This window comes from Chanodichthys erythropterus, chromosome 2 (genome assembly GCF_024489055.1).
Source record: "Chanodichthys erythropterus isolate Z2021 chromosome 2, ASM2448905v1, whole genome shotgun sequence".
NCBI classification, from domain to species: domain Eukaryota; kingdom Metazoa; phylum Chordata; class Actinopteri; order Cypriniformes; family Xenocyprididae; genus Chanodichthys; species Chanodichthys erythropterus.
In genome coordinates this window covers 4486614-4510554 of record NC_090222.1, presented here as the reverse complement: position 1 = coordinate 4510554, position 23941 = coordinate 4486614, and the positions used below count along the sequence as shown (strand labels likewise).

Below are 23941 nucleotides of genomic sequence, written 5' to 3'. Positions count from 1 at the left end.
ACTTTTTTTTCACCTGGGGATGCTCTGCTCAATATTCTGCTCTATTCTGGTGCGCTTGGCCCAAGCGAATGCTCCACTTATGTACCGCTCAAAAAGGGTAAAACGATGTTCACTCCTATTTAAGCTGTTAATCTCTGTCCAGGATGCTAACATTTCTTTACTGATTAGGTTGTCGGTCAATATGGAGGACACACGTGAATATGTTTGTTTTTAATACACTTCACCAAACCCACACGACAAAAGATTCAAAGAATCGTGTAAAACCCAGTGAACCTTGAGATTATTACATTAGAACAAAATATAAATAATAGATGATTGACATTAAAGCAAAATATATGGATATGAGAACATATGTATAAAATGTGAACTGGGGTCTCGAGACTCAATGTGCACGACCACCCACATCATGATGATGCATGCACATTCTCTCTCTTGCGGACACGGAGAGTATAAACCAGGTATACAACTGCATAAACAGTACCACTGCAAAGGTATTTTAAAGGTGCCCTAGAATTAAAAATTTAATTTACCTTGGCATAGTTGAATAACAAGAGTTCAGTGCATGGAAAGACATACAGTGAGTCTCAAACAATATTGTTTCCTCCTTCTTATGTAAATTTGATTTGTTTAAAAGATCTCCGAAGAACAGGCGAATCTCAACATAACACCCACTGTTACATAACAGGGGGCGGAGTGAGAGCATTTAAAGGGGCCACAGCCTGAATCGGCGCATATTTAATGATGCCCCAAAATAGGCAGTTAAAAAAAATGAATAAAAAAAAATCTATGGGGTATTTTGAGCTGAAACTTCACAGACACATTCAGGGGACACCTTAGACTTATATTACATCTTTTGAAAACACGTTCTACGTCACCTTTAAACTTTGCTGTGAGTTTAGCACAAAATGAATCTTTGCTAACTCAGTTTCTCCACACTCTCTTTCAGTTTCTTCATCTTCGTTCTTAATTGTAATGTTTACTGTGCATTTACCATTATGTATAAGGTTCACAACTTCATTAAAACAATATCTGAACTTCATAACCTTAGACCTATTGCTTATTTCAAATATACTCTAAGAAGCAGCATATCAAAAAGGGCATTCTGAGTTGAGCGAGCAGCCCTGGGTGGACTGAGCGAGCGGAACGAAATCTTCAGAAGGGCGCTTTCCGCTCAGAATGAAATATTACCACACTGCTCCCACTCTGTGTCTAAGCCACATCAATTAACCACTGGAGTACCTCAGGGTTCGGTGTTTGGTCCTTTCCTTTTCTCGATATGCATTACATCGATAGGACTTATCATCCAGGAACAGCTTTTTGTTTTCCCATCAGCCAAGCAATTTATCAATTTAACCAGAATTCCTCCTTTACCTAAATAATTTAACAAGGACACAACATCACTGAACTCTCTTTATAGAGTGCTGCAGGGATGATGTATTTGTCATCACGTCGAACAGATAAACTCATCTAAACACTAGTAACTTTTATAGTTTACAAACTATTCTAACTCAAACTTTTTTTTAAATAAAGACTGAAAGTTTACATTTAGCTTTTTACTTCTGCCAAATATATTTAGGCTTCAAAATTCATAAAAGTTAAGTAATACAAACAAAACGTGTAAGAATAATAAAGTCTTAATGGTCACAGAGCTTAATTTTTACTATAAACCAAAAGCCAGTGGAAATATCCTATTGGGTTTTTTTTTTGTCCAGAGGGTGATGCTAACTTACAGATTGGCCTACAAAAATACATCATCACTGCAGAGCTCTATTTCATTTGCTGTCACACCTACAGTACATTGCTATGCTAGTCTGAACTTTTCTAGGCAATTTTTGGACTTTGTATTGCGTTTCTCAATGTCTCTAGGATGAATAGCTTGATGAACTATAATGAGTAAGCAGTCTAGTATGACTAAGTATGTGACCTGATATGAGTTCATGCAGCGCAGGAATGCAGGCAGCCTGGAGGTGCTGGACATCAGAAGCTTCTGGAGCTCCTCACATGAGCCCTGAGGGAGGGGCAGAGGGTGCACGCTAATGTCCTTCTCCCAGACATCCACAACACTAGAAAGAGAGAAAGAAAAACAGAAGATATGAGAGAGAGAGGGGGAGGGGGGGGGGGGTGGCACACAGCATGGGTCTGGTCCATTGAGTGTTTCTACTCAGGCTTCTGAAGACTGACCAATAAAAATAGGTTTTGCTCAGCTAGAACAAAAATTTGAAGGAACATTAACTAAAGGTGAAAACGCGTTACTACCTCTAACTCTGCACCCGCAGGAGCAGCTGGACCCTAAATTATATTAATCTGACAGTTTGAATTTTTAATCATGTCACAGCAATCTGTCAATACGCAGCACTGAAGACAGGCCGAGCGAGGGGCACGGCAGCAGAGAAGCGGAGAGACTTATGTCCTGACACACATTATGGTGATGATCTATTCAGGACATTTCATTGACATTTACCCATCTGTGCTGTAATTCCACAAAAAGCGCACACGCAGCTCTTAAAGTGGAAATGCTGGAAAAGCCCAGAGAGAGAAGCATCATGCAAAACTACAATCGGGGAACCAAACATGCTTTTTGGAGGATGTTGGTCAATTACATAACTTAATTTTCAGTCTCTGGTGTCCCCAGTATGTGTCAGTGAAGTTTCTTTTGTATTGTTTATATCTGACACCATTTTAAAAATCTGACACCATTTACAAACTGTCACAGACGATGAGTTTAGACAGCTCTGATTATTATAAGGGGAGCAATTTAGTTTTGTTGTGTTGTGATGAACTGCTGACATAAGTTGGAGGAGAAAATTAGATGTTTTTCGCCCTACCGCGGTACTTCCACCTACGTCACATGTGACCATTCCAACGTGATTATGTAATGCGTGGCGCATCGCAGAGCAGTGTAAAGCCCTATTCGGACGGGATTAGTTTTACATGGGGAGGTGGGGGTAAAGTAATTATTACCAGAGCTTCTCTGTGATTTTAGTCCCGTCCGAATGTGCCATCTCGGTAATCAATACGGACAATATCAGTAAAGATTACGGCGACTTTTACCTTCTGTAAAAAGGTCCGGAAAAATTACCTCAGGTAATACTAATACCGGTCGAATAGACCCGCTGTAAATATGTACGGTAAAATTCCATCATTTCCTGTTTAAATGTAGTTTTCTGTGCATTTTCAAGCATGGAAGCACTTGAAGAAACATTCATTTGTGTGTAGGTGTTGGGACAAATATGTGGCAAAATACAAATATTTTCTACATACCATTCAAAGCAAAAAGAAGATCAAAAGCACTTATCAGAGGCACAAAACTAATTTTATCTTTAGCTATGTGCCTATTACCATCATAATCCAAGAAGAATTTAATTAATAAGTCATTTGACCAGACCTAACTGTTATATATAGTTTATATATTTAGATTATATGTGTTTGCGCACATGGTATGAGAAAGCAACATATACCCACATGGCGACAGAGGTGGCGGCGGTGAGTAAATCGAGTTACCCCTCCCACTTCTGCTAGTTTTACTGAGATGTCTTGTCCCGTGCGAACTGGCCAATTAATATTACAGACTTCCTGAGGTAAAATTGCATTACTCCACATCCCCATGTAAAACTAATCCCATCCAAATAGGGATTAAGATGAGCATTTGTGGTAATATATATATATATTATTTTTTTTATTTTTTAATGACAGATCGTTTCACAAGATAAGACTCTTATTCCTCGTCTTTGAAACTGCACTGAAACTGACATTTCAACCCGTTGAAAATGAATTGAAGTCCACTATATGGAGAAAAATCCTTGAATGTTTTCCTCAAAAACCTTAATTTCTTTTTTACTGAAGAAAGAAAGACATGAAGATCTTGGATGACATGGGGGTGAGTAAATTATCAGGAAATTTGAAATCTGAAGTGAACTAATCCTTTAAGAATCAATATCGTTTTATAAAAATGAGAATTGATTAAAATCGAGAAATTAATCCTTTTTACCCAGCCCTAATTAAGACCATTTAAAATTTACACTGTTACCATGACATAAAATCATCTCATAAACATGTCATGTAAAAACTGTAGTTAGTCTTTTTAATGTCAGTCAGTCACTTGCTGTCTAAGTAAGCGGTTCTTGGCTGCAATATGGACCAGACATTATGTGGATAGTCAAAAGTCTGGTTCCTGAGAGACTATCCTCTAATTAGCATAACAGCTCAGGGCCTGTATACGAGCTCCATGAATCATGTCTGATCCCACCACCTCTACATACAGCGAGGAGGAGACATGCTCAAATGCATCTCTTAGCGCTGGGTAGGAAAATAGGCAGAATTAATGTACACTTAGAAAGAAAGGAGAGCGAGACGAGGTAAGAGTGTAGAGAGTCGTGACGACCTTCTGGTGTCAGAGAGACAATGAAGTGCAGAATGCCACCCACAATTCCTCTGTGATTCACTCGCTGATTCCAGCACATCTTTGGCTCCTCAAGCTCTTACAAAGGGAACATTTAACATTTGAAGAAGGATGAGAATAACTGCCGATTTCTCTGAGCTTGCGGATTTACAGTATATTTTAGGCTACTAGCTGTCATATTTTCATATTTTTACAGTGGTATTCCTTTCAGTTTATTAAATAATTTGTTTTTAAATTATTAATTGATTATTTATGATATTGAAATTACAATTATTAATGTTAATTAATACTGCCATTGCAAAGTAACTGCACATTTTGTTCAAACTTTATGATTAAAATAGGGTCTGTAATGTTTACATTTACATTAAAATATTTTGTGTGGGGAAGTTGCACGTCATAGTGTTTATGTAGCTAAAACAAGTTGAGAAATATTTCGTATTTACTTGTGTTATACATCAGTAAATCAAGACTACAGAGTCAACATTGCTTTGGTTCTATTAGCAGCATGATTAAAAATGACAATTTTTATAAAATATAAACATGGAAACAAGTAAAGAGCAGCCTCTTTCAGTCCCGTGGAGGTTTGTAAATTGTGGTTGAACATTTTTGTGTGCAAATTTACTTTGTAATAACAATGACATATTAAATTTAATAGCATTAATTGGTCACAGCATCTAAAATGTTTACTGAAACATACAAAAAATTGACTTGTCTCATTATCATTATCTAGATAACATGCTTTCTGTATGACATCCCAAACTCTCTGATGCTGAAACTGAGAAGAGCGTGTTAAAAGTTTCTGCGACTATTTAAAGTGCATGAAAGTTAAATAGTATTGTAAGTATTGGCAAGTATTGTTTATTTTGTGATTGGGTGTTGATTGGTTACCCTATCATGTAGTATACCCTACTACATGCCTTCTGTCATCTGATTGATTATACTTTTTAGCAAGTAAAAGGCATTTTAGTATAATTGTACAAACATCCACCTTCAGCTTGTGATTCATGTGTCTTTTTACTGTGAAATCTTTTACTGATTTTTATAAAGTAAATGTAAGAAACTTTTATATTGTTAGTAATATTTCAAGATGAACACTTACTGGACTGAAGCAACTAAGGTTTACTTGATTATCCATGGAGACAGAGCGCATTTAGGCCATGCCCACCGGGGGGAAACAATCCAACCCTCTCCATTGACTTTGTATTGCGTGAAGCTGCCTCCTTGTCATTTCTTGCTTCTAACAAAAGCCAGAGCCATGTCTAAAAGCTGCTGTGTGACAGGGTGTACAGCAAACAAGCTAAACAACCCAGAACAAAGTTTATCAGCTTCCGAACCATAAAAGCCAGCCTTTACACAGACAAAAGCGGATACAGGCAATAAGAAGTGAAGCATCAGCAGGAAGAATGGGTAAATGGTGGGAACCTGACAGCCAGTATGTCTCAGTGTTCCTACGTGTGCAGTAAACATTTTGTCACTGGTAAGTCAAATATCCAAATGTCAGTTTTATATATTACATTTCCTGTTGCTGATTACGTTCCCCTCCAGTGGGCATAGTTCTCAATTGCCTGTATCCTCTTTTGTGTCATTAAACACTTGTTTTTTTTGTTTTTTTTAGGTCAACAGCTTAAAAACTTAGTTCTGGGTTGTTTAGCTTGTTTGCTGTACACCCTTTTAGACATTGTTTTGTTTCTTGTTATATGTCAGAAATTACTTGGAGGCAGCTTCACGCAATACAAAGAACAATGGAGAGGGTTGGATTGGTTTTCAGATTATGACGGGTGTCGCTCTGTCTCTATACATAATTTTTTAGAAAAATCATGTTCAAATCAAATATGATCCATCAGACTGCTGAGGACGGTTTATTTGTTCATCTCTCAATCATTGTATTGTATTGCATTATATGTTTGAAACTACAGCGCTTTGATCATAAAACTAAGCATTTAAAAAGGCACCTATTATGCAAAATCCACTTTTACATGATGTTTGGACATAAATGTGTGTTGGCAGTGTGTGAACACAACAACCCTACAATGATAAAAATCCACAAACTCAAAGCAGTCTCATTAGACATGCTGTTTTGACTCTCTGAGCAGTGTGATGTCACACTGCTCAGGCTCCGCCCACGGCTGCTGACTGACAGTCCTGCATAACCATAGTTTCAGCCCTCAACGATATGTTGTCCGTCATTTTCTATGCGCTCCAGCAGCTTTACTGACAACAACGTCTTGTAAGCAGTCCCGCTGTTCTGTTTTCGGATGTAAGAGTGAACATAGGAGTCTTCACTTTCTCGCAACATCTGAGCCACTGAAGACTCTGTCGATTAATTTTATTTTTGAAGGTAATGCGCCACAAAATATACCTACATTTGTTTATGTCAGCACAAATCGTTTCACTCCAGACTGCTTTGTGAATGAGGGTCAGTACAAAGGGACAACACAAAACACAGGTTTTTGCTAAGTTGTTACTCAACGATGGATCAGTACCAACTGTTGGTGATCCAGCTTACAGTTTCCAGAGTGATACTGGATACAGCAGCAATGAAGGAGAGAGCACACTTCATTACAGTCCATCAAAAAAAAAAGAATAAGGTCAGTATATATTTGTTTACTGTTAGATGTAACGAGTGTATTTGTGCAATTCACTGTGTATGTTGATGATAATGCAAGGGAGAGAGAGAGTTTATGAATAAGACTTTAATGCGCACTTCTTGTACTCGGTTTTATTAAGCTCAGCCTCTTACTGTGATTTTCTGGAGTGAAAACGGATGCTTAATAATAATAATCTTCATAAAAGTAAAGTTTTGGCCATCATTCGGATGGGGTCTGCTACAACAGGCTTGTACTAATAGTGGATAAAAGGAAGATGACAACAGAATTTATAACCGTAATTAAACTCTTTCTATCTGCATATATTCTCTGGCTCTGTAGGCATCATTGTCTGACTCAGGTTCGAACTGAACGCCATTACTGACCGTTTCTGACATTGTCCTGTTTGTTTGTTGCATGTGCTCTTGAAACTTTGCTTCTTCTTGAAAGGGGGCCAGGAGCAGCAGCTCATTAGCAATTAAAGGGACACACAAAAAAACTATGTTTTTGGTCACCCCCAAAATTGGCCATTTTAACATGAAAATGATTTTGAGTTAAAACTTCACATACACACTCTGGAAACATCAGAGACTTATTTTACATCTTGTAAAAAGGGACATAATAGGTGCCCTTCAAATATAATCTTACTAAGACATTATTGACAGATATAGAGTGAAAACGGATATTTATATGATTTTATGCAAGTAGTCTGCTATACTGTTACAAAGATCTCATTGATTTACATTACAAGATATCAGGATTTATTTTTGGCTGTATAAATATCAGAATCTGCACCAAATTGCATATTTTTTGCTTAGTTTGGGCCTCTGAATAAAATTTATGTGTTTTTTCCTGATGTATTAAATATGATACTCAAAAAACAAACAAACAAACAACAAAAACAAAAAAACATATGCAATATTTTTTTAGATAAAAAAAAACAAACAAAAAAACATTTTGTCTAAAGGTTCAATACACTCTTCCATTTCAAAACATTTAATTTGTCTTACTATTATTTTTTTTTTATATTTCAGGCTTTACATGGTTAATCAGTATTTTGGATTCCCAATAAAAATATCTAGACATTCAAAAATTCATGTGAGAATTGTCTAAGTAATTAAGACGATTTTTCATCGAATATATCTTGTCTATATTTCTTTGCATTAGCAGATGTTTTTCTTGTTTTAAGCATAAAAGTAACAAACTCATGATGTTTATTTTATGTCATGCTAATGTTGTTTACCAAGGTTTAAAAGTGCCCTTAGCATGTGGTCTACAAAGATGTTAACACAGGGTGCATCTTTTTTAAATTAGTCAACAAAACACCATATGTCATTTCATCTACATCAGAGATGAGGTGGAATCTGATTAAATATGGACATTAATATGAAGAAAATGAACAGATGTCAGGGTGAACTGATGACTTACTCTTTGAGTTTGCTGTCAGAGCAGAGGACGTAGAGCACTTTGACTGCTTGAACAGCCTGGCATGACTGATGCTCTCTGGGATGAACGTCACCTGCGGAGATGAAGCTGTCGCCCCTCGCTGCTGCGTCAGGAAATGAGGCGACCAGAGTGTCCGTGTTCAGAAGCCACAGCTGATAATTAAAAGAGAAAAGTAATTACCTGAAGGTCGGATATAAAGGGGACATATCATGTAAAAAGGCTGCTAGCTGATTTTGATGTACTATGCAGACATACTGTAATAATAGACATTTGAAGGAAACTCCAGTAAGTTGGAGTTTTTTTTGTTGCAAGAAACACTGAATAACACTAAGTTGACTTTAGTGAGAAATCTTTACACATTAACCAAAATGAAAAGTTTTGTACATATATGACATTTAATGTCCATACCAAAATCACAGCTTTGCCATCAGGTGATTGGACGGAAAAGCGAAATATACTCTGTGCAGATGACAGCTCGACCAATCTTGAAGCTAGAGTTTGCTCCAAGAATCGCTGCCTGTAGGAGACACAATAAAATGAGCTTTGACTGAATATGATCTACACATGACAACAAAATGAATAAATCCAATTAACTCACTAACCTTACTGAATTTGATTTGGTCTCCAAACTGAGTTGTGCTATATCACACTCTCCATCTTCATGTGGCTTTACTAATATTTCAGTTATGTAAAACTTCAGCACCTCTGAAACACAAAGGAGGGTAAAATATATTAAACACAGAATATTACACATTATCAACAGCTGGAGGTGTAAGATTATAAGAGATTACCTCTCAAATAATACCTGCACTTTCAACATTTCATAGAAACAGAGTTTTCTTGTCATAAAGAACAAAGTTATAAGATAATTCTGAGCTCAAGTATTCTTTAAAAGTGTAAAAGCATCAACAAGGTACTTTCAACAGGCCATGAAAAAGCGTGATTCTTTCCACAGCAATAACGGACAGGTTAAATACAACTGTAGTGATATATCTGTATTATTTAATATACGTTGCCTTAATAAAAAATGTTCATGAACTTCAGCATTGCGTGATACTATTTCAAAGTGATTTCCATCATTTTTACAGATAATAAATTGTATTTACCTGTGAAAACAAACCTGGAAAGAGACATGAGGCTTTGAGGAGAAAAACGACAGATTCTTCGTAAATTTCAGTGAATTATTAATGGGATATATCCTAAATTATATCAGGAGAACAGACCACAAATGTGCAGTTTATGTTGTCCTTTTTCATACTATTACAGCGGTATGCAAAGGGACAAAAGTAAATAACAAGGATAGAAAGCAGCTCTTGCCATAGATTGTTATAACATTAAAATACCAAGTGTTACGTTATACTCACAATGTCTGAAAATAAAACATGAAAGAAAAATTGACAGCTCATTCAGTCAAACTGACAGATAAGCTTTATTTGGAGGGCAACCTTATGATTCGAAACGATTTGTTTCAGTCTTTTTAAATGGAAGTTCCCCAAACCGGAAGTGCTACCCATAATTCAAAACGCAGTAGGCTAGTCAGGAATAAGGTGGATATGAACTGGAGCTTCTAACGGCAGCTGCAGTGATGCGATGACTACCAATCGTCGACTGTATCTTATTTAGAAGGCGGGCCATATTGCGCGTTGCATTCTCTCCTATTCAAAACAGTATGAGTGACGCGTCTTGTGTTATGTTGTGTTCAACATTACCCAGAACTGACTTTTTGGACTATAAAAGGTAAGAATGAAAGAATTTGAGTCTTTTCTTCACTCCAATTGTCATGTATTCCATCACCATTTGAAATTTTCACTTCAAACAATGAAATTACCATTTATATACATGCAGTTTGATTGGTTGTCGGTTGCCAAGCATCCAGCCCCGGCTTCTCAGCTCTAGCCCTTGAGATCCACTTTCCCACAGAGTTCACCTCCAACCTTGATTAAACTCCTGCTACTTTCTAGCAATCCTGAAGACCTTGATTAGCTTGTTCAAGTGTGTTTGATTAGGCTTGGAGGACAACTCTGCAGGAAAGTGGTCTTGAGGGCCACTTGATGCAGAGTTAACACAGCAATGGGGGCATGGGCTCTAAAACATTTTGAGCTTTTCCACTTTCGACCACTTCCAGAGGTAGTCGAAAATGCAGTCGACCGGATTGCTTTTGTGGTGGAAATGCTCATGTGGTTGAATGTGTTCGAACAACCACAAAAGACCTCTTGACTACTCTCCACCTGCTGACCTAATGCACATTATGGGAACACAAACATAATGGGAAGTGCGCTAGCCAGACGGGATTTAAACTGTCAGCTGAAGACCCAAATTTGGTTTGAAGACGGAAAATGTACCAAGCACAATGTTCTCTCACCATTCCTGATTTCTAACACAGCTGGTCTTGCATCTGTCAGAGCAGAAACTAAAGGTGATGCTCTCCATATGTTTTTCCATCATTTGCTTTCACATTCATATGTAAATTCTGCGGGTGCAAGCTTATTTTGTCCATTAGATCAAAAGATCTAAAAGCCCATACATTTACCCACCCATAGACCCTCCCCTTGAAGAAATCAGGACAGAAGTGGTTGAAAGTTGACAAAAGAGATGGATTAAAACACCAGGTGTAAGTGGGAATGTGTCTCCCTCCTCTACTTGTGATCCGATCGACCAAAACATCTTAAAGGTGCCGTAGAACGTCTTTTTAAAAGATGTAATATAAGTCTAAGGTGTCCCCTGAAAGTGTCTGTGAAGTTTCAGCTCAAAATACCCCATAGATTTTTTTTTAATTCATTTTTTAACTGCCTATTTTGGGGCATCATTAAATATGCACCGATTCAGGCTGCAGCCCCTTTAAATTCTCGTGCTCCCTGCCCCCGAGCTCGCGACTGCCTTAAACAGCATAAACAAAGTTCACACAGTTAATATAACCCTCAAAATGGATCTTTACAAAGTGTTCGTCATGCAGCATGTCTAATCGCGTAAGTATGGTATTTATTTGGATGTTTACATTTGATTCTGAATGAGTTTGATGGTGCTCCGTGGCTAAAGCTAACATTACACACTGTTAGAGAGATTTATAAAGAATGAAGTTGTGTTTATGAATTATACAGACTGCAAGTGTTTAAATACTGAAAATAACGACAGTCTTGTCTCCATGAATACAGTAATAAACGATGGTAACTTTAACCACATTTAACAGTACATTAGCAACATGCTAACGAAACATTTAGAAAGACAATTTACAAATATCACTAAAAACATCATGTAATCATGGATCATGTCAGTTATTATTGCTCCATCTGCCATTTTTCACTTTTGTTCTTGCTTACCTAGTCTGATGATTCAGCTGTGCACAGATCCAGACATTTATACTGGCTGCCCTTGTGTAATGCCTTGAACATGAGCTGGCATATGCAAATATTGGGGGCGTACATATTAATGATCCTGACTGTTACGTAATAGTCGATGTTATGTTGAGATTCGCCTGTTCTTCTGAGGTCTTTTAAACAAATGAGATTTACACAAGGATGAGGAAACAATGGAGTTTGAGACTCACTGTATGTCATTTCCATGTACTGAACTCTTGTTATTCAACTATGCCAAGGTAAATTCAATTTTTAATTCTAGGGCACCTTTAATACCAGCTGTAAACAGGGCCTATATTAAAAATGTGAAACATTCCTTTACCCGGGGTTAAAAGTGGTGTTCAGAACGAAGATAACCTGAGGTTAAGCATAGTGTAAAAAGCCCTATTGTAGTTTGTACACATCTTCATACAATGAAAAGTGAAAGTGAAAAACTGATGTTTTCTGATCTCTGTCAACATAATTACTAATATAGCCTACATACTCTTTTCTCTTCATTCACTCTTCTCTCCACATTCTCTTGTTATGTCTACACACAAGCATCAATGTGCAATTAATCTACAACGCCAAAAACCATTACCCTGCCTTAAAATACCTGATTTGGGCACAAGTCACATAATCTCTAGTTTTTGAACAGACATCAAACGTGACATCTGAATATGCATAAGAGCGAATCAGATTTTGAACTTCAGAGGGGAATCATTTCAAAGCATAATGAATTTCATTCCATTTCTCATACAAAGATATAGTATGACTTCAGACGGCTACATGAACATTACCTTTTGAGTACCACAGAAGACGCGAGTCATTTGGGGTAGTAAAAACATGAGGGTGAGTAAATAATGTCAGTATGTTCGTTGAACTATCTCTTTAAAATAGTGGTAAAACACAATCAACAAAAACAAACTCACAATCACTAAAAATAGACCTTTGCAATCTGACTATTTTTGCTTCAAAAGCACAGCACTTTTATAAATACCCAAGAGTCTGAAAACATTTCAAAGCATCTTAGAGCATCTCAGGCTGTAATGTGCCGGTTGTTAATAGAAACAATGAATGGCCCTTATGCATCAGGGGTTATAGATGACGTCATGCGGTTATATATATATATATATATATATATATATATATATAAAAAAAAAAAAAAAACACTGTTTTTATTCATTTGCAGTCATGTAAAATGGCCAAATGGTGTGTTACCACTGCTCTGTTTTCTGTACCTGCAGTGAGTTCCTCGCCCAGCACCGCAGAGCAGCTCCTGCAGGACACCATCACACGCTTACTGCTGCGCTTCTGCTGGGGGACACACAAATACTTTGGTAAAAGGCTAATTTGTTTGGGTTATGTTCACAGGCTGCATTATATGGCACTGGTTATATGGTTATACATATTACAAGTTCAGTCAGTTCACTTGGTGACCATATTCATATTCATACTCATAACACCCCCAGTTGGAAACAGCAGCTACTTCCAGCCATGCAACTATAAGTACCCTAGTGAAAAATAAATATACTAACATGTATTTGAAATACATTTATTTCATGCTATTATACTACAAATACATTTCATGTTATGTACTTAATAAAGACACCTTGCAGTTGTAACTTTGGTATACTAAACTGGTACACAACTAATTTTGTACTTAATGCACTTTAGTTATCTGGAAGTAGTGCTGAGGTCTATACTTGTATACTCAAGTATATTTGATTGTGCTAAAAATGGAACTATTGCGAGTATACTTTAGCTACACTTTAAATATTTTGCATTTAATGACAGATTTTATTCAAAGATCATACAATCCTTATCAATACTGACATTAAAAAACATTTTAGGCATAATATTAAGAAATGTGCACAAGTAGTACTCAAAATAATTATAATTTTTATATCAGTAAGTCTCATGTGATATGTCAGTAAATAATAGATTAAAATAATAATTAATAGATAATTAATAGATTTAAACTATACTTGGTATGAAATAAATGTATTTTAAATATAATTTTTGACTTGGGTACACTGTACTAAAATATTTATATCGGCAGCTTCAGAGACATAGTTTACAGGAATATCAAAGTATCTTTTTTTTCTTCAATTTTATACATTTTGTAAGGGTTTACTGGATTCGTCATTTTCAGCCATTCATCCTTATTATTAAAGTCATTTTTAAAAATGTTCAAATCAATATTTGTCCTTACTTTACAGAAAATATAAACTATTGTTCAAAAGTTTGGCATCAGTACATTTTTTTTTTTTAAACAAAATTAATAACTTTATTCAGCAGGTATACGTTAAACTGATGAAAAATCACAGTGAAGACATTTATAATGTTACAAAAGATTTCTATTCCTTGTTCTTTGGAACGTTCTATTCATAAATTAAACCTGAAAACAAAATATCACAGTTTCAACAAAATATGAATCAGGGCAACTGTTTTCAACACTGATAATAATTAAATCAGCATATTAGAATGGTTTCTGAAGGATCATGTAACACTGAAGACTGGAGTAATGATGCTGAAAATACAGCTTTGATCAGGAATAAATTATAAATTAAAATATTTTCTCATATAAAACAGCTATTTTGAATTATAATAATACTTCACAATATTACAGTTTTTAAGTCTATTTTGATCAAGTAAATGCAGCCTTGGTGAGAAACATCTTTCAAAAACATTAAAAAAATAAATGTAAAATGTAGTTTAACTACAAACCAACATTTTTTTTGTTGACAAAATAGCTAGCCTAGCTTGTTTTAGGCTAAATCTGCAACTTTACATTTTGGTAACAGGGTTAGAGAACTGCAAACCTCATGTAACATGAACAGAAAATAAAACAGCTCATGTAATATTTATTTTGACCTCCATAAACACTTATTTTCACTAAGCATTTGTTTAAAGTGTTTCACACCCCTACTGACACAAATTATATTATTATAATTATAAAACTGCCAGTAATTCTTCAGCTTGATTCTAAACTTCTGCCTCAACTATATACTGAAAATATCTACTTAGCAAAAAAAAAAAAAAAACAATAAGAAGGACTGTGTGCTGAAGTCATTTAGGAGTGAAGAAGTGTTGGAAAGTGTGCCTCTAACTTCTTGGCATGGCCACGGGCTACACACAGATTGAGGCAGAGAAAGAGAATCAATCCTTCTTAAAGACATGATCGGCTCTTCTCCACAGCCCGGCCGACCCTAATGTTTTTAACAGTGGATTTCCTCCCCGCCTCTTCAGCCTTTATTGTGATGAAAGGAAACCATCTGCCTCCTCTGTCAACCCTGAGGCTGCAAGTTAGAACAGTGCACTACTTAGAGTGAAAATATCACAACTGCATGTGTGTTTGTGAAGCACAGCTTTTAAAAGAAAGCTTCGACATTTCAGCAGGGAGGAATCAGACTTTTAGCACTTTGTTGCATTAGTAAGAATGCTAAAGAATTCAATTTAAATGCCCTAATATGCTATTTTAGAGGTTCCTAATTATATTTTGGAGGTCTCCTACAGTAGGTTTACATGCATCCAAGGTAAAAAAAAAACATTTTCTCATAATATACTTTGAAGCATCACCTCTTATTTCACTGTGTCTGAAATGGTTGGATCAAACATTTAGTCTCCCTAAATCCCTCCTTTCCGCAAGCCTACTCTCCTCTGATTGGTCAGAAGGAAACAAAACGGCCATTACCATCTGAATTTCAGCTATGGATCTTCCTTAGCACTTGATACACAATGGGCCTTATTTTAATGATCTAAGCACATGGTCTGAAGCACATGGTGCAAGTGCACTTAGGGCGTGTCTCGAACGCATAAATGGGCATGAATGCATTTGCTAATTAAACAACGTGGCGCAGGACGTGAAAATGATAACTGCATGAGGCTGAGACTAGCAAAAAATACATTGTGCCGGATGTATGGTAGGGCCCAATGACATGAATAGGACAGAAACAGGAAACCAAAACAGGATCCAAACTCTTCCAGTCTCAGCTACAACTACAGAGTTTGAGGGCGGGTCAAAGTAGACGTTGTTCTTGGGCAGCCAATGAAGACCACAGGCATTATGCAAATTTGGTACAAACTTACGTAGGTTCGAGAGGAAGTGAGACTGGAATTGCAGAGTGCCTCAGGGATGACGCGTTTTTGTAGGCAAAACCCGGAAGCGAGTTAGCATTTTAGGACTTCCGGTTTCAACGCCGTCAAGTCTATGGGTTTTTGAATGGGTTTTTGGTAAATCGCCTGAAATAAGGTCTGTGGTTAATAAAGCCTCTAAATACTTTCACGTTTTGATCTATGACATAAAACACACCAGTTATAACCCGCGTGTGATTTTTTAAACTTTTAGTTTTGCTAAATTGCTAAAAGGGACTACTTCCTTTGGCGGGGACTTTAGACGTCATCATTAAAAACAGGACATTTGGACAGCATTTCTCATGAAAAAGTGGATAAGCATTCATACACAGCGCAGATCATAATCAGCAAGCATGTTTTTAAATAAAGTTGTTTTCTAAATAAAGTTTGAGGACGCTTGGTGGTGACGACGTTGATCCGCGACCATGGTGTGCTGTAGTCCGTTTATAGCCTACTGTTAGCCTTTTATATCTGACCACTTTATTTAGGCTTCAAAATCTATAAATGTTGTGTTAACTTGTAAAGATTATCTTGGTAGACAAAACGAGTAAGTGTCATAACCCTTTGTTAAACACAGAGCTTATTTTCTGCGATTTTCCAAAAGTCTATGGGAAAAATGAATAGGCTTTCAGTCGAGGGAACCCGTGCGCAGCTAACTTCCGGGTTGGCCTACAAAAACGCGTCATCCCTGGGGCACTCTATGGCAGACAACTCGTTTCAGGCAGTTCAGAATCGTTTCTTGGGAGACAATTTATCTGTACTTTGAAACTTTGCAGTCCTTTTACATTCACAAACAGCTGCATTACACACTACATGAAGGGTAATATCTGAAAAAGCATAAGAGAGGCGCTTTAAATCACGAGTCATTAAATTCTCCAGCTTACCTCTGCAGAGGCTTGCTGAGACGAGTTCCCTTCCCGTGTGAGAGTCTGTTCACAGCTGCTGTCCCGTGCCAACAGAATAAACGTGTCACCAAGCAGGCAGTCCCCATCTCGTGGGAGCAGCTTCCTGTTTGCGAAGGGATCAGGGTGGCAGCACCAGTCATCCACTAATGCATTCCAGTTTCCATTGGGCAAAGGAAGAACTCGCCCAAAAGCCCTTTAAAGAGTAAGAAAACAGTCTCAGGTTCTCATAATAGCTGAACACTTCAGAATAATCTGTCTGGTTGAACTTTTAACTATCCTTTCATGTATCACTTCACCAAATCAGGAAAAACTGAGCAAATAAAAAAAGAAACTTCTTACCTGTCTTGAAGCACCATGGACCCACAAGACTGACAGAAGAAGGAATATGTCACTTTGACCTGCAGTTGTCCAATTACACTGCAAGGAGCTTCTGGAGTGTGAAAAACAAAATAACCAAAACAGATGTTTTAGGCATTGATATATTCATAATTCACTGTGTACCATTCAGTGTCAATTGTGTGTAGTTGATAATGGGCTCATATCCATCCTTCCGCCTGTCTGTCTTTCATCAATACATCCATCTATCCTTCCATGATCCATCTATCGGTCCTTTAGAGCTGCATGATTAATTGTTAAAAGATCACTATTTCGATTCGAACACCCTTGCTGTCTTTTCAACCACACAGTGTCAGTATCGTTATTTTTGTGTTACAAACATTGTAATTATCACAGAAGTACTGGGATAAAAGTTCATAGATGGAATATATACTCTGATATGTACGGTAGCCGTCTCACTATATTGTTACACCAGTAGGTGGCGACAAGTGACTGTATTTGTCATTGAATCATTCATTCAAGAGATTCGTTCAAAAACGATGATTTTTCCAGTAATTCGTGATTCTCAATTTCTCCAGAATCGTGCAGCTCTATTATCCATCGAATTACAAAAACTTCTAAATGATAACCAATTATGAAAATGATGATACAGATTAGATTGGGTCAGAAACCACTAGCAAACATCTGTAGAGAATTGCAAAGATTGTCAAACATAAACCGTATAAACAACATGTACAATTTAAAAAAAAAATCCACTTAACCCTTATAATGCATAAAATTTTTTTTCGCATACTGGGTCATTTTTGAGAAGGTGGAACATCAACTTATACAGCAGTCATAACATAACTTAATATTTTTCAGCAAAAACCATATTGTATCTGATGAATATCTTCTCTTTGAAGGGTTAGTTCACCCAAAAATGAAAAATCTGTCATTTATTACTCACCCTCATGCCGTTCCACACCTGTAAGACCTTCATTCATCTTCAGAACACAAATTAAGATATTTTTGTTGAAATCCGATGGCTCAGTGAGGCCTGCATAGGGAGCAATGACATTTCCTCTCTCAAGATCCATAAAGGTACTAAAAACATATTTAAATCAGTTCATGTGAGTACAGTGGTTCAATATTAATATTATAAAGAGACGAGAATATTTTTGGTGCACCAAAAAAATAAATAAAAATAACGACTTATTTAGTGATGGCCGATTTCAAAACACTGCTTTATGAAGCATCTGAGTGTTATGAATCTTTTGTGTTGAATCATGATTCGGATTGCGTGTCAAACCGCCAAACTGCTGAAATCATGTGACTTTGGCGCTCTGAATCATGATTCGACACGCTGATTCATAATGCTCTGAAGCTTCCTGAAGCAGTGTTTTGAAATCGGCCATCACTATATAAGTTGTTATTTTGTTTTTTGGCGCACCAAAAATATTCTCGTCGCTTTATAATATTAATATTAAACCACAGTACTCACATGAACTGATTTAAATATGTTTTTAGTACCTTTATGGATCTTGAGAGAGGAAATGTCATTGCTGGCTATGGAGGCCTCACTGAGCCATCGGATTTCATCAAAAATATCTTACTTTGTGTTCCAAAGATTAATGAAGATCTTACGGGTGTGGAACGACATGAGGGTGAGTAATAAATAACATTATTTTCATTTTTGGGTGAACTAACCCTTTAAAGGATTAGTTCACTTTCAAATTAAAATTTCCTGATAATTTACTCAATAATTTATCATTTTCTTCAGTCGAAAAGAAGGTTTTTGATGAAAACAAGGATTTTTCTCCATATAGTGAACTTCAATGGACGCAAAACAGTTGAAGGGCAAAATTACAGTTTCAGTGCAGCTTCAAAGAGCTCTACACGATCCCAGACAAGGAATAAGGGTCTTATCTAGAGAAACGATCACTCATTTTCTAAAAAAAAAAAAAAATTTTGTACGTTTTAACCATAAATGCTCATCTTGAACCATAGACTGTAAAAAAAATATGGACGTAGCACCCGTGACGTCACCCATAGAGTTCTGAACAGCAGTTTTGAAGCGAAAATGAGGCTGCGGCCATCTTAGCTGTGCGTCACCGCACCTCACCCCCGGAAATGAGCAAAGAGGCGGGGAGGTGGTTTGAGCTGATGTGATTGGTTGCTGAAACCACGCCCGCCTAGCTCTACGTGACCACGTTTGCAAGCAAAGGAGCTATCTATCTAGATACTATCTAAATTATTAATAAAGATAAGTTTTAACATCGGAAAGTTCTAAAGGTTTACTGTCAATTTACTGTGTCTTTTTAAGATATAGATGCTCCAACACCAGTAATTTGTGTTGGGTGTGCAAATAACAACAAGGAACATCAAATGGGACTTCATACCTTTATAATGAAATACAGATCGCGAGATGAATCCAATCTGTGGCCCTATATATACATAAATGTCCATTGCAAAACAAACAAAAAAAAAATAATTCACATTTCTTCTGAATGATCTGCTCTCTGTCATCGTTCTTCAAGAAAGGATGCAATCTGAGCAGTGATCGTATCTAACAAACAAATGAGCCTGTGTCCAAAGTATATTTTTTTCAAAATAGTGCAGCAGTTTTAGTTATAATATCCAAGCAGTGCTGTCAGAGTTGTATATCCTCCTGGTATTGTCATTGTAGTTAATCTCGCAATCAAAACTTTCAGCCAATGCCACGATCCAACAACGTGTGTTTGTTATCTTCCCCATGCACGCACACAGACACACATCAGTCTCGAATATTATGCAGCAAGCCATATTTTATAATTGTATAAAATAATCGAGAAAAAAAGCACAAAAACGGCTGAGATGCCAAATTCAGCGGCAGCTGAGATAACATGACGGCTCACAGACAGCAGCGCAATCTACCTGTCACTCAAGTGGCCACGCCCTTAATTATGCAGAACTTAAAGGCTTAATATAATTTAAACGGATAAGTTATAAAAAAATTCACCCCCCTCAGAGTTGTCATGAAGGGCAAAAATAGCAGTATAGACCAAAACCACAATTTGAACCAACTTGTAAACATGTTTTTTTCTGCTATAAACTTGGCCAATTTAACATGGGACTCTATGAGATTCTGCTCTCTTATGGAGCCTGTCCCTAGCGGCCAGTCGATGAATCGCAGTTTAAGTCACTTCCGTATTGGCTTCACGAGAGAAAGGGGGAGGTTGCCGCTTGTCTTGAACTAGCTCTCTTCTTCTTCTTCTCTATTAGAATTCCAGCAGTGTAGACGCTGCTAAGTGTATTACTGCCCTGCACAGGTCAAAGTTTGAACTAATTGTTGAATACTTGCGCTAGCATATTGTATATGACAATTTAGTTCAAACTTTGACCTGTGGAGGGCAGTTATACACTTAGCAGCGTCTACACTTCCGGAATTCAAATAGAGAAGAAGAAGAGATCTAGTTCAAGATGAGCATTTATGGTTAAAATGTATACAATTTTAATTTTTTTTTTAGAAAATGAGTGATGGTTTCTCTAGATAAGACTCTTATTTCTCGCCTGGGATCACTGTAAACTATAATTTGGACCTTCAACCATTTGGGCTCCACTGAAGTCCACTATATGGAGAAAAATCCTGGAATGTTTTCATCAAAAATCTGAACGATTTAAGGGTTAAATTGGGTTTTTTCGAACAAGTTGTTTTGGGTCAGCTGACTCAGTTGTTCTGACATGAAGCTGAGCACAGGATCAGAACAGCAGGTCACATTACTGGAGTTCTTTTGTTCTTCATTAATCTCTGTTAATCTGGTGTGTGTGTGTGTGTGTGTGTGTGTGTGTGTGTGTGTGTGTGTGTGTGTGTGTGTGTGTGTGTGTGTGTGTGTGTGTGTGTGTGTGTGTGTGTGTGTGTGTGTGTGTTCTTACTCAAATTCCTCAAGGAAATCCACTAAGAATGAGAATCTAAGAATGAAATGAGAGTCACTCTTTAAAGGCTCCCTGACCTCCAGATGCTGGCCAGGATTTGGGGAGAAAGCAATAATCTGAAAGAGCTCATTGTGTACCTGACGGCTGATCCACCCTTAGACGAAGTCTGAAGTGGGATCCATGTTCAGTGGATCCTGGGCTTTTCTGGCATGAAGTCTCCATTAGACTCACTCCAGCTGTTAAGTTCACCTGATAGGTCCGGTCCGCTGTCTGGATGTCGAGGACGGAGTCTTGTTTGGACTCGATTTCCACATCTGCACCATCCCTGGCGATGTCACTGATGTGAGAGTAAAACAAAGACAGTGTGAAACAATCATGACAATGACAACTAGACTTCAAAAGTGTTTGTCTGTGTAGTTACTGAAGTTGAAAAGAGTCTGAAGTTGCTTTCATATTCTGGTGTCCGTCATTCAGTCCACTATTAATCAGCGAACCTCTTATCAATAAGACACATGATTCAGGTGTATTCATGTCTGTAGCAAAACTGGGAGACTGAGGACCAGATACTTGCTGAATTTAATACAAACAGTGGTTTGAACTGAGAAAAAAATGCACTCTGATCACAACAGATGTCTTCTTTTGTAGTATATCTTATCATTTGAATTGTTCACATTACTTAATCAGCAAGCAGTGTTCAGTCCTGTTGCATTTGTGCTGTTTTGCCAATCATTATTTCTTCCCTAAAACTGTCTGAGAAGAATAATAAGTAGGAGTGGGAATCATTTGGAATCTCACGATTCATTTTGATTCTTGGGGTCTGATTTGATTCTCGATTTTGAATTGAAATTTGATGTAGTAAAAACTGCTTTAGAACAAAAATAACATTTCTGGAGTTTTTTGTTTTGTTTCTTTCATTTCTGGATGAGAGCAAATCACATATTTTCCCATTTGTTTTATGTATTTGTGTCAAATACAGACACTATAGGGCTGCATCAGAGGCTGTAAGTCATTAAGGCTTTCCAAATCATTTCCAAGATAACTAATTAAGAGTCAAGCCCTACAAGAATCCGCTAGTTTTACAGTTTAATTCAAGCCATTTTTAATTTTTGGGAAAAACAAAAAAACACTATCAACTCATCCTAGGCCATTTTGTTCGATTGACACAAAACTTGACACAGATCATCCAAAAACCCTCCTGCCAAAAATGTATGGTGTCGCCCATCTTGAACCTATATACGTTCAATGCAAAGTCCACACTCGCATTGTTGCATCAAAATCTTTCCATACAACTAGAAATCTGTCATAACAGTTTGATCAAAGAAAATAACATTTGATAGTTGGATGTGTGTGAGGAGACCTTGATGCTCTTTAAAGACCAGAAAGGAAAAGAAAAAACTCAAACTCCCTTTTATTTTATTAAATGAAAGTTTTAACATATACATACACATTTAATGAAGTGGAGCTTTCAATATTTTAACTAAGTTTTTTTTTATATTTAATGCCTTTATGTATTCAAATGAATTCAATTTGACATTGTGTTCTGAGTGATTTAAGGGCAGGAATAAGAGCACCAGACAGACAGACAGACAGACACACACACACACACACATTTGTTTTTGTGAATTGTGGGGACATTCCATAGGCATAATGGTTTTTATACTGTACAAACCATATTTTCTATCGCCCTACACCTAAACCTAACCATCACAGGAAACTGTGCAAACTTTTACTTTCTCGCAAAAACTCATTCTGTATGATTTATAAGCCTTTTGAAAAGTGGGGACATGGGTAATGTCCTCATAAGTCACCTCTTTTTGTAATACCTATGTCATACCCATGTCATTATACACATTTGTGTCCTGATATGTCACAGAAACTCGCGCGCACACACATATATTCTTTCCCCCTACACAAACCCTACGCCTAAACCTACCCATCTCACACACACACACACACACACACACACACACACACACACACACACACACACACACACACACACACACAGTGAACCGCCTGACCAATACTACCATCTAGTGTTAAATTACTGAAAGTACTGCACTACTGACTAAGCATAAAGCTACTGGCATGATGAGCTCTGTCAAAAATCACTCTACTGTATATATACTGTACATAAATAAATTTTAAACGGTACAATAATCTGGCTACTACCAGAAATTATCACATTCTTAGTATTCTCTTGTGTTGTCACGTGTGTCTCAACTTGCATTCTGAAAATAAACTATGAGGAAAAGTATTCAGGTGTTCTGACAATATATGCTGCCTATCAGGATGTTACAAACAGTACATCTGCATGGTTTTAAGTGTAGGTTTGGGGTTTATTATTTCATTAAAATGTGCTACCTACATTTTAAAACACACCTGTTCTAACACACACACACACACACACACACACACACACACACACACACACACACACACACCTGTCAGCTTCTTTTGTGCCCCATGAAGCATGTTATCCATACGTTTGACTGTTCTGACTGAAAAATATCATGTAAAGTTCATTCATCCACTGACGAATCAATGACTGTTCAGTGCACGAGCATCAGATTCAGTACAGGAAGATGAAAGCACACTTTACCGAATGAACAAGAGCCCAGTCTGCAGCTTCTGCCTGAGCTCGAGAAAGACGAGGTCTGGTTTCTCAGTCTCCTCCATTTATATTCCTTTACTGAACCACGCATAGACCACGAGACATACAAAAACAACGTGACAACAAATCTGCGCGACACACATTTGTGACGTCGGGAAACAAATCATTTCAAATTAAAAGTCCCCAATAAGGCGTTTTCCTCTTAAAACCACTTTCCTTTTTTATCTTCTTCTATGCAAACAACACTAGATACACATGGTATTATTAGGAAAATAATTAGATTTATATTTATATTA

At 37.1% G+C, this 23941-nt stretch overlaps 1 protein-coding gene across 3 annotated transcripts in view; it reads right to left on the bottom strand.

Annotated features, from left to right (window-relative positions):
- ube3d (ubiquitin protein ligase E3D) overlaps positions 1-23771 on the bottom strand; it is a 33215-nt gene extending 9444 nt beyond the window's left edge. Inside the window, exons 1-9 of one of the 3 annotated variants that reach the window (XM_067391887.1) lie at positions 23634-23771; positions 21169-21368; positions 17144-17234; positions 16784-16997; positions 13004-13079; positions 9033-9135; positions 8839-8947; positions 8413-8582; positions 1925-2063 (exon numbers count right to left, since the gene is read on the bottom strand). In XM_067391887.1, the coding sequence (XP_067247988.1) occupies positions 1925-2063; positions 8413-8582; positions 8839-8947; positions 9033-9135; positions 13004-13079; positions 16784-16997; positions 17144-17234; positions 21169-21368; positions 23634-23710 (1179 nt within the window). In that variant the 5' untranslated portion in view covers positions 23711-23771. Of the gene's footprint in view, positions 1-1924; positions 2064-8412; positions 8583-8838; positions 8948-9032; positions 9136-13003; positions 13080-16783; positions 16998-17143; positions 17235-21168; positions 21369-23475; positions 23549-23633 lie in introns of those variants that run through there. The other 2 variants (XM_067391896.1, XM_067391906.1) reach the window with 2 other exon arrangements.
- Between the last annotated feature and the right edge of the window lie 170 nt (positions 23772-23941).